Raw genomic sequence first — 14033 nt, 5'->3', positions numbered from 1 at the left:
AGTGCATCGTAATGAAAACAAATTCTCTCTCACTGGCGGTAGGACCTCTGAGAGTCTGCGCGGGTAGGTACCACCACCCCGCCTATTTCTGCCGTGAAGCAGTAATGCGTTTCGGTTTGAAGGGTGGGGCAACCGTTGTAACTATACTTGAGATCTTAGAACTTATATCTCAAGGTGGGTGGCGCATTTACATTGTAGATATCTATGGGCTCCGGTAACCACTTAACACCAGGTGGGCTGTGAGCTCGTCCACCCTTCTAAGCAATAAAAAAGAATTCTGTCGCTCGTGAAGTTCGGCAATGTAATCGTACCTATGTAATGATGTCAAATTGAATATTAATGAGATTCGAGTTCACAGCATTCATATCATAGCTAAATTTGCTAAATATAAATTACATTTTAATAGCTTAAATAAAGAGTGCAATTAATTTATGGAAGTAAATAATACCTAATATCAATTCATACTTTTTTTAAAAGAAGTTCACCAATTACGATTGAGCTGTGCACTGTAAAAGTGTTTCTTATTAATAGAAGAAATACAAAAATTGGTTTTATAGGCATTTATTATTTAATCTAAAAATTGGCATATAGTATTATGCAATATAGTATTTAGGACGTAATATCAAACGAAAATGTCAGCATGTTGAACACTAGCGTCATCTAGTTTCGTTGCGTTGTAAACATGTTCAATTCTTAGGTGGTGTGTTTTGGTCGGGCCTGTTAAGGGCGGAGCGATCGTGATTGGAACTCGGAGGCACAAAACGGGTACATTCCGTTCATCCACGACCCTGAATTCGACTGTAACCGCAGTACCCTGAAAGGAAATGCACATTAAAATCTAGAAAATATTGCATTCATTCTTTGCTATCGTTAGCTAGGTAGGTTCCTCAAATTTTAACACGAATCAAGATAAAATACTATGCAACGTGATTAGGTTTAAGCCCCGTGAGCTTACCTAGTTGTTAGCATGTTAGGTTAATCTGAAATAGCCTCTCAAGGCTATCAGTTTAGGTAGGAAAAAAAATAATAAACTGGCTAGCACTTCTTTAGAATAAAATCACTATTGTCACCATGAGTTTTCGAGCATTACTGCCGCGTAGAAATTATTGATTTCCGGTTCGAAGGGTGGAAGTTTGAACATCTACTACATAAAACAGTAAGACTCGGACGGCTGTTTTTTAGTGGGGTGGCAGCATTCTGGTGGTGAATTCGATAAGGCCGGGTAACTATCTAATACCAGACGGATCAGGAGCTTCTTTAGGCTTTTAAAGGAAATAAGAAACTTTAATGTATTGTAGTTAGACAATGGTCGTCTGAAATTTGAATAAAAATAAAACAGTTATTTAAAACCAAGCGTAGTTTCAGAGAATTCTTATTAGTTCGCTTAAAATCCCCGGGACAACGTTTTGAAAGTATCATCTTCACCTGAGGGAAGAACGGCTCGATGAACATTCTCAACGTGTAGGTCGCAACCTCGCCTGCCAGCAGCGGGCAGTAGGTGTTTGTGAGGAAGTTGCAGGTGATGGCGTGTTCGCCAAGATCGTACGGGATCGGCAGATTGATGACTCCCAGGTTCATGTAGGCCGTGACTAACGTTTTCATATTGCGAAGAACGCGAGCTGTCAGAGAAAAGTAATTTATTGAAAAAATATTGTTAATGTGTATTTCGTGTTTTTGATTGAAGATGGCTTAGTGTGAGTACAGTTTCGCGTCCACGCGTCATTCCCGATCCTGCGGACAGAATTGAAAGCGGTCGACATCGCCCAAAACACGTCAATTCGGGTCCTCCCTATTCACTAATGGTGCTTTTAGGTACCTCAAGCACCGGTCATCGTTCCCGTTGAACCCGTTGCTTGCGACGAAGGGCTCGACGAGTAAATTAACCCACAGACACAGCCCACTGAGTTTCTCGCCGGATCTTCTAAGTGGGTCGTGTTTCCGATCCGGTGGTAGATTCTACGAAGCACGACTCTTGCTAGGGTTCGTGTTAGCAACGTCGTCAGGTTTGAGCCCCGCGAGCTCGCCTACTAGTTAAGGTTACGCTGAAATAGCTTCTCAAGGCTATCAGCACAGGTAGGAAAAAAAAGCACTAATTAGATCATTGTTAATAGGAGTCCTCAGCGGTGGTCAGAGATGCTTAGCGGTCCCACATTGCTGACGTCCATGTGTGACGGGTACCATTCATCATCAAAAAATCCTGACCTCTGAGACTTCGACTTTTAACTCTTTATATTTCTTTTCGTACAATAATAATATATACTTCTTTGGGATGCACTTACGTGCTTGGAATACGATGTCAATAACGCAGTCCTGTAGCTGTGGCAGAGAGCACGGCGGCTCCGAACATCCGTGGATGTACGTGTTTATCGGAAGGTCTCCCTCGTTTCTAATACCTTAAACACATTAGTAAACATATAGTTAGAAATGAAAAGAACATCAAAATGAAATACTAAAATCGAGCTAGTAATAATCTATTTAAATAAAAATGTATTGCTGTTCGTCAGTCTCGCTAAAACTTGAGAACGGCTGGACCGATTTGGATAATTTTGGTCTTGAATTATTTATGGAAGTTCAGAGAAGGCTTAAAAGATAGATAAATATGAAAATGCTCGGAATTAAATAATTTTATTAAAAATTATTTTCCCTTTGATGTTTCCCCCGTCGGACGGATTCCTTTTGTTTGTTTTAAGTTTATTTTACACAAAAGTTTAGATCTTTTATTTATCGATTGAGGCACAACGAAGTCTGCCGGGTCGGCTTGTAGTCTATACAGGACTTCTAGATTTTTTTTATTGCTTGGGTGGACGAGCTCACAGCCCACCTGGTTTTAACTGGTTAGCGGAGCTCATAGACATCTACAACGTAAATGCTGCCACCCACCTTGAGATATGAGTTCTAAGGTCTCAGTATAGTTACTAGGTAAGTTGGCTATTATCGTGATAACCAAAAAAAATATGATTTTGACGTTGAAACACTGCTGTAAATCTTCGTCGGTAGCAACATTTTACAAACACAATTAAATTTATTATTTTACTATATTTATTATCTTTTATCTATATCTTTTAAAGTAAATACACACATGGCTCGACGGGGAGCCAGATTGTTTCTGTGTTCTGTACATTATGTTCTTTCGGAAGGATTTTGTTGAGGAATTTGTATGTTTATAGAAACTGCTGGTGGATAGATTTATAGAATCAATCCACCAGCCACGAGAACAGAGCTCTTGTGTGTAGAGTATGGCTTATTTGGATAGGTGGTATCTCATTGATAATTACAACGTTAATGCCAGCACCAACCTTAAGAAATGAGTTCTAAATGTCAGTTGTAGAGTACAACGGCTGCCCCACCCTTCAAACCGAAACGAATTATTGCTTTACGGCAGAAATAGGCGGGGTGGTGATACCTACCCGTGCGGACCCTTAAGACGTTCTAACACCAGCAAAAGAGTGTTGTCGGTACTACAGTGTAAACGCAGAAGACTATCCAGTGTTAAGTGGTGCACCTAATTTCTACGGGCTAGAGCTCAAAAGACACCGTTTAAAATTACTGTAACAGATGAGGATATTGACATGAAGGAACTATTTTGTCATTTGATTATGAACTCTAAAAATATTTGATTCATTGCTCATTTTCAAACATCTCTCAAGACCGTCGTGTGATCCGCTAAATTCGTCTATGTACCCTTGTGGCGCTCAATCGGTCGTTCAAAATAGTATTCATAAAATATTATTATATTATGTCTTTGAAACATGTCAGGATTCGTCGCTGTGGCAACGTGTGGTAATTTGTTGCGTAGAAAACGTAATATTATCTGGGAAACTTACATTGACTAACCCCTGTGGTCTGTCCACTGACAAGCGTTACACAAACACCGAACAATAAAAACAGAAGCGACATTCTTATTGTAGATTTAAAATTAAATTTAAACTTTTAATTACTTGGCACGTTTATCGATGTGTCCATTGAAACAACGGTTTTATAGAAATCATTATCGATTTTTGATAAATAATTCCTCCAATCACGTAAATTGGTAATTGATTCATTGAACACCTGCGCTCCGATATAATCCTTAGACGATAGCTTAAGCAGGTTAGGTCGAGCTTAGTTATACGTTTTATCTTATCTAATGTCTACATTAGTGATTTTAACGGTGATATAACAATCGAGAATGTATCGGAATCAAAGTCAGCCATTATTTAAATTAACTAGTTCCTGATAAAGTTTTGAATAGATTTATAATTATTGTAGGCATATCTTTTTTTGTGTTCGTAAGTCGATTATCAAATAAAACCGTAGGGTATTTATTACGCGAAATCTTTCCGTGTTTTTTTTTATTGCTTAGATGGGTGGACGAGCTCACAGCCCTGTTGTTAAGTGGTTACTGGAGCCCATAGACATGTACGACGTAAATGCGCCACTCACCTCGAGATATGTCCTAAGGTCTCAAGTATAGTTACAACGGCTGCTCCATCCTTCAAACCAAAACGCATTGGTGGGGTGGTGATAATAATAATAATAATAATAATATTTATTCAAGCCTCTTAAAATACAACAACGTACAAAAATACTTAACACTAGTATAATAATATACATGGCTTTTTTATGAGGTATACATTAACAATATTCCCTGACTTTTATGCTAGGAAAACCTGTGTTACAAAAGTCAGTGGTTCAGTGCTAGGTCACCAGGTAAAGAATAACCGTTTATACGGTTATACCTACCCGTTTTTTTTTTTTCTACCTATGCTGATAGCCTTGAGAGGCTATTTCAGCTTCGCCCTAACGTTTGTAGGTGAGCTCACGGGGCTCAAACCTGATGACGATGCTAACACGAACCCTAGCAAGAGCCGTGCTTCGCAGAATCTACCACCGGATCGGAAACGCGACCCACTGAGAAGATCTGGCGAGAAACTCAGTGGGCTGTGTCTGAGAGTTAATTTACTCGTCGAGCCCTTCGTCGCAAGCGACGGGTTCGACGAGAACGGTGACCTGTGCTTGAAGTACCTAAAAGCACCGTTAGTGGATCGGGAGGATCCGAGATGACGTGTTTTGGGCGACGTCGACTGCTTTCCATTCTGTCCGCAGGATCGGGAATGTAGTTACCGGCGGCCACGATGAGAGGGTTCTCGTGTCGTGCCGCTTTATCGAAGTGGAAACCTACCCGTGCGGACACACAAGAGGCGTCGTCGTGGCATAAAGGATAAGGCGTCCAGGGCATTCGTATCTAGCGATGCAACGGTGTTCGCATCCCGCCGGCGGCTACCAATTTTTCTAATGAAATATGTACTTAACAAAGTTCACGATTGACTTCCACGGTGAACGAATAACGTATAACGTAATAACTAATATATAAATCTACAGTGGTTTTTACGGATGCTCCGTTATAACTACTGAACCATGCATCCGACTGACTTGAAACTTAGTATCCATGTACATGTACTTAATGGATAGGCTAATATTTATATGAGTGTTGGACTCCCTACACTAGTTGCGGGGGCGTTAATGATGAGAATCTTTGTGGGGGTGAGAAATAATAATGCTATTATAATTTCAAATGCCCAGCGAAGCCTACGGGTACAGGTAGTTGTGTAATAAAAACCAAACCCGCAAAATTATAATTTGCGTAATTACTGGTGGTAGGTCCTCTTGTGAGTCCGCGCGGGTAGGTCATAGGCTTCCCCCTGCTTATTTCTGCCGTGAAGCAGTAATGCGTTTCGGTTTGGGGGTGGGGCAGCCGTTGTAACTGTACTGAGACCTTAGAACTCTTATCTCAAGATGGGTGGCGGCATTTACGTTGTAGATGTCTACGGGCTCCGGTAACCCCTCCCCCGTGAGCTCGTCCACCGATCTGAGAAAAAAAAGGCTCCAATTATCCTACCCTGGTGACGGGGCAACGCTAAGCCGCCGTCGCTCGAAGCATGTCTTATAGGATCCCCCTGAATCCTGTCACCGTACTCATCGAACTCGTCGATCCCGACGAAGAGTTTTTTTTTTTTACTATCAATCACGCCACGTTGACTAGTGCCGAGCTAATTACGCAAATTATAATTTGATATATCGATGGGTGTAAGTTTAAAAGACATTTCGCTTTAAGAGACCTTTATCTTTGTAATTTTATTAGAGGTGCGTTTTATTTGGTATTAGCATCAACAGTTTATGTTTTTAAATGAACTTCAATTAAGTTTATTCCATTGAAATAGATAAAGAAGTTTTTGTTATGGTATTTTTTTCCAAATTTTAAACTTTCAATGGCTCTCCTGTAAACTCGCAAAATTGTCAGTTGACTCAAGTAGCTCTTCACCCCGCGATATAATTTTATTTTCAACATGTCTTGAGCACTTTCTGTTTTAGTATTTTTTTTTCTTTTGTTGGCATTATGTTGATAGCAGTGCAACATTAAAAAAATATTCAGTAATCTCTAAATTGTGTTTAAATTTTATTTCATAATAGCGCCATCTAGTAGCTAAAGAGATAAACATTTTCAATATTCTAATCAACGGCGTTGTACGTGCTTCTAGCAGATGGAGTGATCGTCATTGTTGCTGTATTTAGGCTTCGGTAACCATTTAACACTAGGTGGACCGGAAGATTGACCACACAGCTAAGAAAAAAAACGAAGACGACTCAAGGATCATGAGTCTGTTTTTTTTTTATAACGAAACTCCTTTCCCTTCCTATCTGACGTCGACCATTTAACAAGCATTATTATCCAACGTACGTCACTCTTGTGTGAGCATTAAGTGTATTATCCATAGTGTGAGCTTTAGTAGATGATTATGGAGGGTAGAGGTGAGGAGGACCGCCTCATATGGGAGAAGCTTGAAAAAGTGTATCACTTTTAGCACTGAGTAACAGTTCAAAAATCCTCCAGAATGGCGCTAGCCTAGGCACAGGGTATGATATAAATTGAGCAATTGTTCACTGATTAAAACCTGGAGACATCGATTGTATTTTCTTATCAGCTTAAAGCTTCTTTAAAATAACATACTCTTTGTGATTTTGTAGTACTTACAGTTCTTTCGTCTTTTTTTATTTCTCTATCTTATTCTAATAACTTTTAGCACCTTTTTTTTAAATTTACCCGGTTGCTACTGTAGCGCCACCCTAATTTAGCAGATTTTAAAGAACACTTTTTCACACAGATTTTTCTCCTTACCTCTACCCTCCATATGGATGATGAATGTCAAATGTGGAGAATGTTGAGCTTTCTATTATATTATTTAAATGTACACGCACTGAGATAGCATATTTGGTGTTTAGTTGTTACTTACTACCTACAGACCTTCAATAATATGTGTATTATCTACGCTACAGAAGTCACAAAGTGACATGTTGAGTATTTTGAAAAACTTGAGTAATGTTAGCAACGACCACGTTTTTTTCTCTTCTTTGCTGATAGCCTTGAGAGGTTATTTCAGCTTCGTCCTAACGTGTAGGTCAGCTCACGGGGCTCAAGCCGGAGTGTTGCTAACACTGGCCCTAGCAAGAGCAGTACTTCGCAGAATCTACCATCGGATCGGAAACGCGACCCACTGAGAAAATCCAGAGAGAAATTTGTCCCTGCTGCGGGCAGGAATAACGATGTAACAATTTCTCACAACTGCCGAAGCTGAAAGCCGCTCGGTCACCGGGAGCGCCCACGGCTGCAGTTTTCTGTGAACCATTATGTATGGACGCCCGCAGGGAGCATCATCAAGCGATTCCAGGAGAGTGCTCATGCTCTGTTTTTTGGTTTCGCCGATGGCCAGCCGCAACGAATTAAATATATTTTACAAAAAAAAAAAACTTATTCCTCCCGTACTAAATCCCAATTTTATATAATATGTAAGGAGCTAATAGTTAGTTAGTCATTAGATTTCGTCTTGGTAGCCAGTTTTTAGTCTCAGATCGTAATATTTTATCATTTTAAAATTTTATTCCATCAACATTATCTTCAATTCCATAACAAAAATTCAATAGAATCCGTTATCGCAGGTCCTTATCTCAACCACCATCTGTTCGTGCACACCTGACGGATTCCATGTACTGACGTAGCTTACTACTTAGTCAATAGAGATTGTTGTTTTATTTTCGATCGTAAAAACAAAATTCCTTTTCAAATTTACAGAATTCTTTTACATCTATCTATACTAATTTAGTGTTTTAAGAAAATGTTTTCTTAAAAAAATAGCATAAGTTAAAATTATAAATACATTCTGACTGACGACTGCCCCTGTTAAGTTCCCTCTTACTTACCTACTAATATATATATATATATATATCTCAGTATAATATATTGTAATATTGTTTAGAATTAGAATTTTTATGTCATACTAGCTGACCCGGCAGACTTCGTAGTGCCTCAATCGATAAATAAAATACCTAAGCTATTGTATAAAATAAACTTAAAACAAACAAAAGGATTCCGTTCGACGGGGGACACATCAAAAGAAAAACAAAATTGTTATTTTTATTTAATTCCGAGCATTTTCATATTTATCTACCTTTTAAACCTTCCCTGGACTTCCTCAAATAATTCAATACCAAAATTAGCCAAATCGGTCCAGCCGTTCTCGAGTTTTAGCGAGACTAACGAACAGTAATTTTTATATATATAGATTAATTGAAAAGTTATTTGTATTATAAATTTGAGTAAATAAATGTAATTATTATTATTATGTGTATTAAACACTGGCTCGCCTGAGAAGACGGCAGGACACACTCCGGCGAGGTGGGCAACAATCGGCCGGAGCGTTAGGGACTATTGGGCGAGAAACCGGCGAACTATACGGGCATTGTCCACAAAGACTGCTTTTTGCATCTGCGCCACCACCGACTTTTTGTTGAGACCAAGCCTCTCGAGATGTTTTGAGAGCCCATAGACATCTATAACGTAAGTGCGCCACCCACCTCGAGATATAAGTTCTAAGATCTCAGTATAGTTACAACGGCTACCCCACCCTTCGAACCGAAACGCATTACTGCTTCACGGCGGAAATAGGCGGGGTGGTGGTACCTACCCGTGCGGACTCCCAAGAGGTCCTACTACCAGTGATTACGCAAATTATAATTTTGCGGGTTTCATTTTTATTACACGATGTTATTCCTTCACCGTGGAAGACAATCGTGAACATTTGTTGAGTACGTATTTCATTAGAAAAATTGGTACCCGCCTGCGGGATTCGAATACCGGTGCATCGCTACATACGAATGCACCGGACGTCTTATCCTTTAGGCCACAACGACTTGTCATAAAACTTTAAAGTACTTTAAAGTTCGTGAAAGTGTTCGCCTGTCCTTGCCCAAGCCCGGCAAGGACCTCCTTAAGCTATCGTCTAAGGATTATATCGAAATGCAGATGTTCAATGAATGACTTACCAATTTACGTGATTGGAAGAATTATTTATCAAAAATCGATAATGTTTTGTATAAAAGGGTCGTTGTTGTTGTTATAAAATGGACAAATCGATAAACGTGCCAAGTACTTAATTAAAAGTTTAAATTTAATTTTAAAACTACAATAAGAATGTCGCTTCTGTTTTTATTGGTGGGTGTTTGTGTAACGCTTGTCAGTGGACAGACCACAGGGGTTAGTCAATGTAAGTTTCACAGATAATATCACGTTTTCTACGCCACAAATAACCACACGTTGCCACAGCGATGAATTATTTAAATATTTTTTTATTGCTTAGATGGGTGGACGAGCTCACAAGAAGTGGACGAGGAGAGCCGTAACCGGGCTCAGTGGTGTGGATTGGGAGAGGCCTATGTCCAGCAGTGGACGACTGTGGGCTGTTGATGATGATGATGACGAGCTCACAGCATACCTGGTGTTAAGTGGTTACTGGAGCCCATAGACATCCACAACGTAAATGCGTTACCCACTATGAGATATAAGTTCTAAGGTCTCAAGTATAGTTACAACGGCTGCCCCACACTTCAAACCGAAACGCATTACTGCTTCACGGCAGAAATAGGCAGAGTGGTGGTACCTACCCGTGCGGACTCACAAGAGGTCCTACCACTAGTATGTTAATATGAATTCTATTTTGAACGACCGATTGAGCGCCACAAGAGTACATAGACGAATTTAGTGGATCACACGGCGGTCTTGAGAGATATTTGAAAATGAGCAATAAACCAAATCTTAATATAGTTCATAATCAAATGGCAAAATACTTCCTTCATGTCGATATCCTCATCTGTTACAGTAATTTTAAACGGTCTCTTTTGAGCTTTAACTGGTAGAAATTAGATGAACCACTTACCGTCGGGTAGTGTTCTATTTATTGCCTTCAGAGTGTGTAGTGTGTTCTATGTGGTAGAAAGTCTTGCGAGTCCGCACGGGTAGGTATCACCACTCCGCCTATTTCTGCCGTGAAGCAGTAATGCGTTCCAGTTTGAAGAGTGGAGCAGCCGTTGTACTGTAAAACTGAGATTTACAACTGATGTCTCAAGGTGGGTGGCGGCATTTACGTTGTAGATGTCTATGGGCTTCAATATCCACTTAAAACCAGGTGGGCCGTGAGCTCGGCCCCCATCTCCTCCTCTGTGCGCCGTACTCCTCAGTGCTGAGGGTCGTGACCTTTACGGAGCACTTTTATTAGGACTGTGTTCTTCCATTCATTCCTGTCCTCCGCGCAGTGGATAGCGACATCAATGCTGGAGTCCAAAGTCGTCTTAATCTGATTGAACTAGCGGCCACCAATCTAAGCAATAAAAAAAATACCCAGAAGTCCTATATAGATTATTATGTTTTGATGTTTTGTCATTTCTAACTACATATATGTTTACTAATATGTTTAAGGTATTAGAAACGAAGGAGACCTTCCGATAAACACGTACATCCACGGATGTTCGGAGCCGCCGTGCTCTCTGCCACAGCTGCAGGACTGCGTTATTGACATCATATTCCAAGCACGTAAGTACATCCCACAAAAGTAGCATCAGCAAAGCATCTTTAATTTTCTTTTATTTATATCTAAAAAATCAAAATTTCCCCTAATTGCGCGAATGGATTTGACAAATTGGTATGAAAAAAAACGTTATGTTTTTGAAGTGAAACTTCTTTAGAATCGTTGTGATTTCAAACTTGATGAAACGAAAAAATAAGTCCATAGAGACACCAACACATAAATGTATAGGATTCAGCCGGCGAGAGAATGAGATAGAACACATTAGACGCTCTCGGTCTCCTCTTTGTGCGATTTTCGTAGCATCCCCACTATCGTCTACTAAACATTGTCCATAAAATATGTATGCTCCTGTGTAGTGGGATAGTCAGTATATCTATATCTTATTTATAAGTTTCACTTCTACCGTGTGTGACTTGCACACACACACATTTTTTTTTAACGGTGAATAGTACACGTCGCATCTAAGACCGGTTGTGAACTCGTCTGCTCAGCCGAACTGCAATCAGGAAATTGTTTTTTTCTCCCAACTATTCGCTGACAGCTTAGGAGCTATTTCAGCTACGCGTGGACGAGTAACTCTACTCATACTAAGCCGTCGTCAACAAATCGGTAGGCAGCGGCTTGGCTCTGCCCCTGGCATTGCTGAAGTCCATGGGCGACGGTAACCACTCACCATCAGGTGGGCCGTATACTCGGCTGCCTACAAGGACAATAAAAAAAAAACATAGAAATACACATTTACAATCTTTTCTCTGACAGCTCGCGTTATCCGCAATATGAAAACGTTAGCCACGGCCTACATAAACATCGGGATCCACAACGTGCCGGTCCCATATGATCTTGGCGAACACGCCATCACCTGCAACTTCCTCACAAACACCTACTGTCCGCTGCTGGCTGGCGAGGTTGCGACCTACACGTTGAAAATGTTCATCGAGCCGTTCTTCCCTCAGGTGAAGATGATACTTTCAAAACGTTGTCCCGGAAATTTTAAGCGAACTAACCAGAACTCTCAGAAGCTGCACTTGGTTTTTCATAACTATTTTATTTTTACTGGTGGTAGGACCTCTTGTGAGTCCGCGCGGGTGGGTACCACCACCCTGCCTATTTCTGCCGTGAAGCAGTAATGCGTTTCGGTTTGAAGGGTGGGGCAGCCGTTGTAACTATACTTGAGACCTTAGAACTTATATCTCAAGGTGGGTGGCGCATTTACGTTGAGGATGGCTATGGGCTCCAGTAACCACTTGACACCAGGTGGGCTGTGAGCTCGTCAACCCATCTAAGCAATAAAAAAAAATTCAAATTTCGGATGACCATTGTCTAACTACAATACATTAGAGATTATTATTTCCTCTAAAAGTCTAAAGAAGCTCCTGATCCATATTAGATAGTTACCCGGCCTCATCATTTCACCACAAGAATGCTGCCACCCCACAAAGAGACACCCGTCCGAAGTCTTATCGTTTTATGTAGTAGATGTTCAAACTTCCACCCTTCGAACCGGAAATCAATAATTTCTTCGCGGCAGTAATGCCCGAAAACTCATGGTGATAATAGAGATTGGATTCTAAAGAAGTGCAAGCCAATTTCATAATCGCATTGCATTGTACTGTTAGACGCTGGGGCTAGGGATAAATAAAATTTCACTAAAGTACAACTAAAAAAAACTGTATTCAACACTTAAAACACTTAAACACTTCACAGACACCTTAAAACTCTCAATTCGCTTGTTCTGCTTCGCTTCAGGTGATCGGGAATATTCTACACATCTCTAGTCGTAGTTTCCGCTATCTGTTAATAGATGGCGCTGTAATTCTCGAGTATTCTGTATCCTTCCTTCGATATTATTCGATATATATTCGTTCGACTATTCGGCGATAGATGGCGTTACTCTTACCAGCGTAACAGTACTTTATCTTGCTTCGTGTGTTCAAATTTTAGTTAGCTGACGAATGCAAAATACTTTCTAGATGTTGATAACCATTTCCTTTCAGGGTACTTCAGTTACAATCGAATTCAGGATCGTGGATGAACGGGATGTACCTGTTTTGTGCCTCCGAGTTCCAATCACGATCGCTCCGCCCCTAACAAGCCCGACCAAAACACACCACTTAAGTGAACATGTTTATAACGCAACGAAACTAGATGGCGCTAGTTGAGCATGCGGGCATGTTCGTTTGATATTACGTCCGAAATGCTTTGTTTAATTTTTACAATATAAATAAATGCCCACTTATACAGTTTTTGTATTTCTCTTCTATTAATAAGAAACACTTTTACAGGCCAAAGCTCAGCATTGCAATTAGTTAATGAACTTCTTTTTCAAAAAAGTATGAGTTACTGTTTACTTCTTTAAATTAATTGCACTCTTTAGCTATTATAATTTTATTTATGAGTTAATATATTATTTGATGCATGTGACTAGGAGATGTATGGAATTGGCAGTGCAAAGTAGAGGGGGAAGAGGTCGATCGAAGAAGACATAGATGGAGTGTGTGAATGACGATAAGAGAGAGAGAGAGAGAGGAGTGAGTGTTGAGCTGACGGCTGATAGAAGAGAATGAAAGAGAAAAATTAGCTGTGCCGACCCCACCTAGTGGGCTTATCCCACTAGGGGAAGCTCTTCACTAGTGAAGAAAAAGAAGAATATTATTAATTAGCTATTTTAGATAATTTGGCTGTGACATGAATGCTATGAATTCGAATCTTGACACGGCTATCTACTACTCGTGTAAGAAGAAGTCGTTATTGCTTCGGCAACTCCAGACCGCAGCAACCACTATGGGACAGTGGTTCCCGAAATGGTGCATTGACATTAATCCCACCATGTAGGTGAGCTCTCGGGGCTCAAGCCGGAAGTATTGCTAACACTGGCCCTAGCAAGAGCAATGATTCGCAGAATCTACCACCGGATCGGAAACGCGGCCCAGTGAGAAGATCCGGCGAGAAACTCAGTGGGCAAATCGGTCTCGATCGCTCTCTCCCTCTTCTTGGACAAAAACGTCCCACATTTTTGTGTCTCTTATATTATTATTATTACTAGTGGTCCCGCAGTAGTCGAAATTCGACTATAATTAATTGGAATTGTAAGTTTGCACACTATTATGATTGTATTTTATACTTCTATAATCACAAATT

At 40.3% G+C, this 14033-nt stretch overlaps 2 protein-coding genes across 2 annotated transcripts; one reads left to right on the top strand and one right to left on the bottom strand.

The window, feature by feature from the left end:
• Nucleotides 1-545: 545 nt before the first annotated feature.
• LOC101745483 (uncharacterized) lies at nt 546-4172 on the bottom strand. The gene is made up of 4 exons (XM_004928891.3): nt 3825-4172; nt 2280-2393; nt 1426-1619; nt 546-814 (listed from the first exon to the last, which is right to left on the bottom strand). Exons 1-4 carry the CDS (start codon nt 3895-3897, stop codon nt 623-625), a joined length of 573 nt encoding a protein of 190 aa, XP_004928948.1. The 5' UTR covers nt 3898-4172; the 3' UTR covers nt 546-622.
• A 5248-nt stretch (nt 4173-9420) lies between these two features.
• On the top strand, nt 9421-13136 carry LOC101742843 (uncharacterized). The gene is made up of 4 exons (XM_004929034.5): nt 9421-9578; nt 10787-10900; nt 11655-11848; nt 12890-13136. Exons 1-4 carry the CDS (start codon nt 9506-9508, stop codon nt 13052-13054), a joined length of 546 nt encoding a protein of 181 aa, XP_004929091.1. The 5' UTR covers nt 9421-9505; the 3' UTR covers nt 13055-13136.
• The last annotated feature ends 897 nt before the right edge of the window (nt 13137-14033 follow it).

This window comes from Bombyx mori, chromosome 16, assembly GCF_030269925.1.
Source record: "Bombyx mori chromosome 16, ASM3026992v2".
NCBI classification, from domain to species: Eukaryota; Metazoa; Arthropoda; class Insecta; order Lepidoptera; family Bombycidae; genus Bombyx; species Bombyx mori.
Note: the sequence above shows the minus strand (reverse complement) of the source record. Positions and strands in the feature narration are given on the sequence as shown.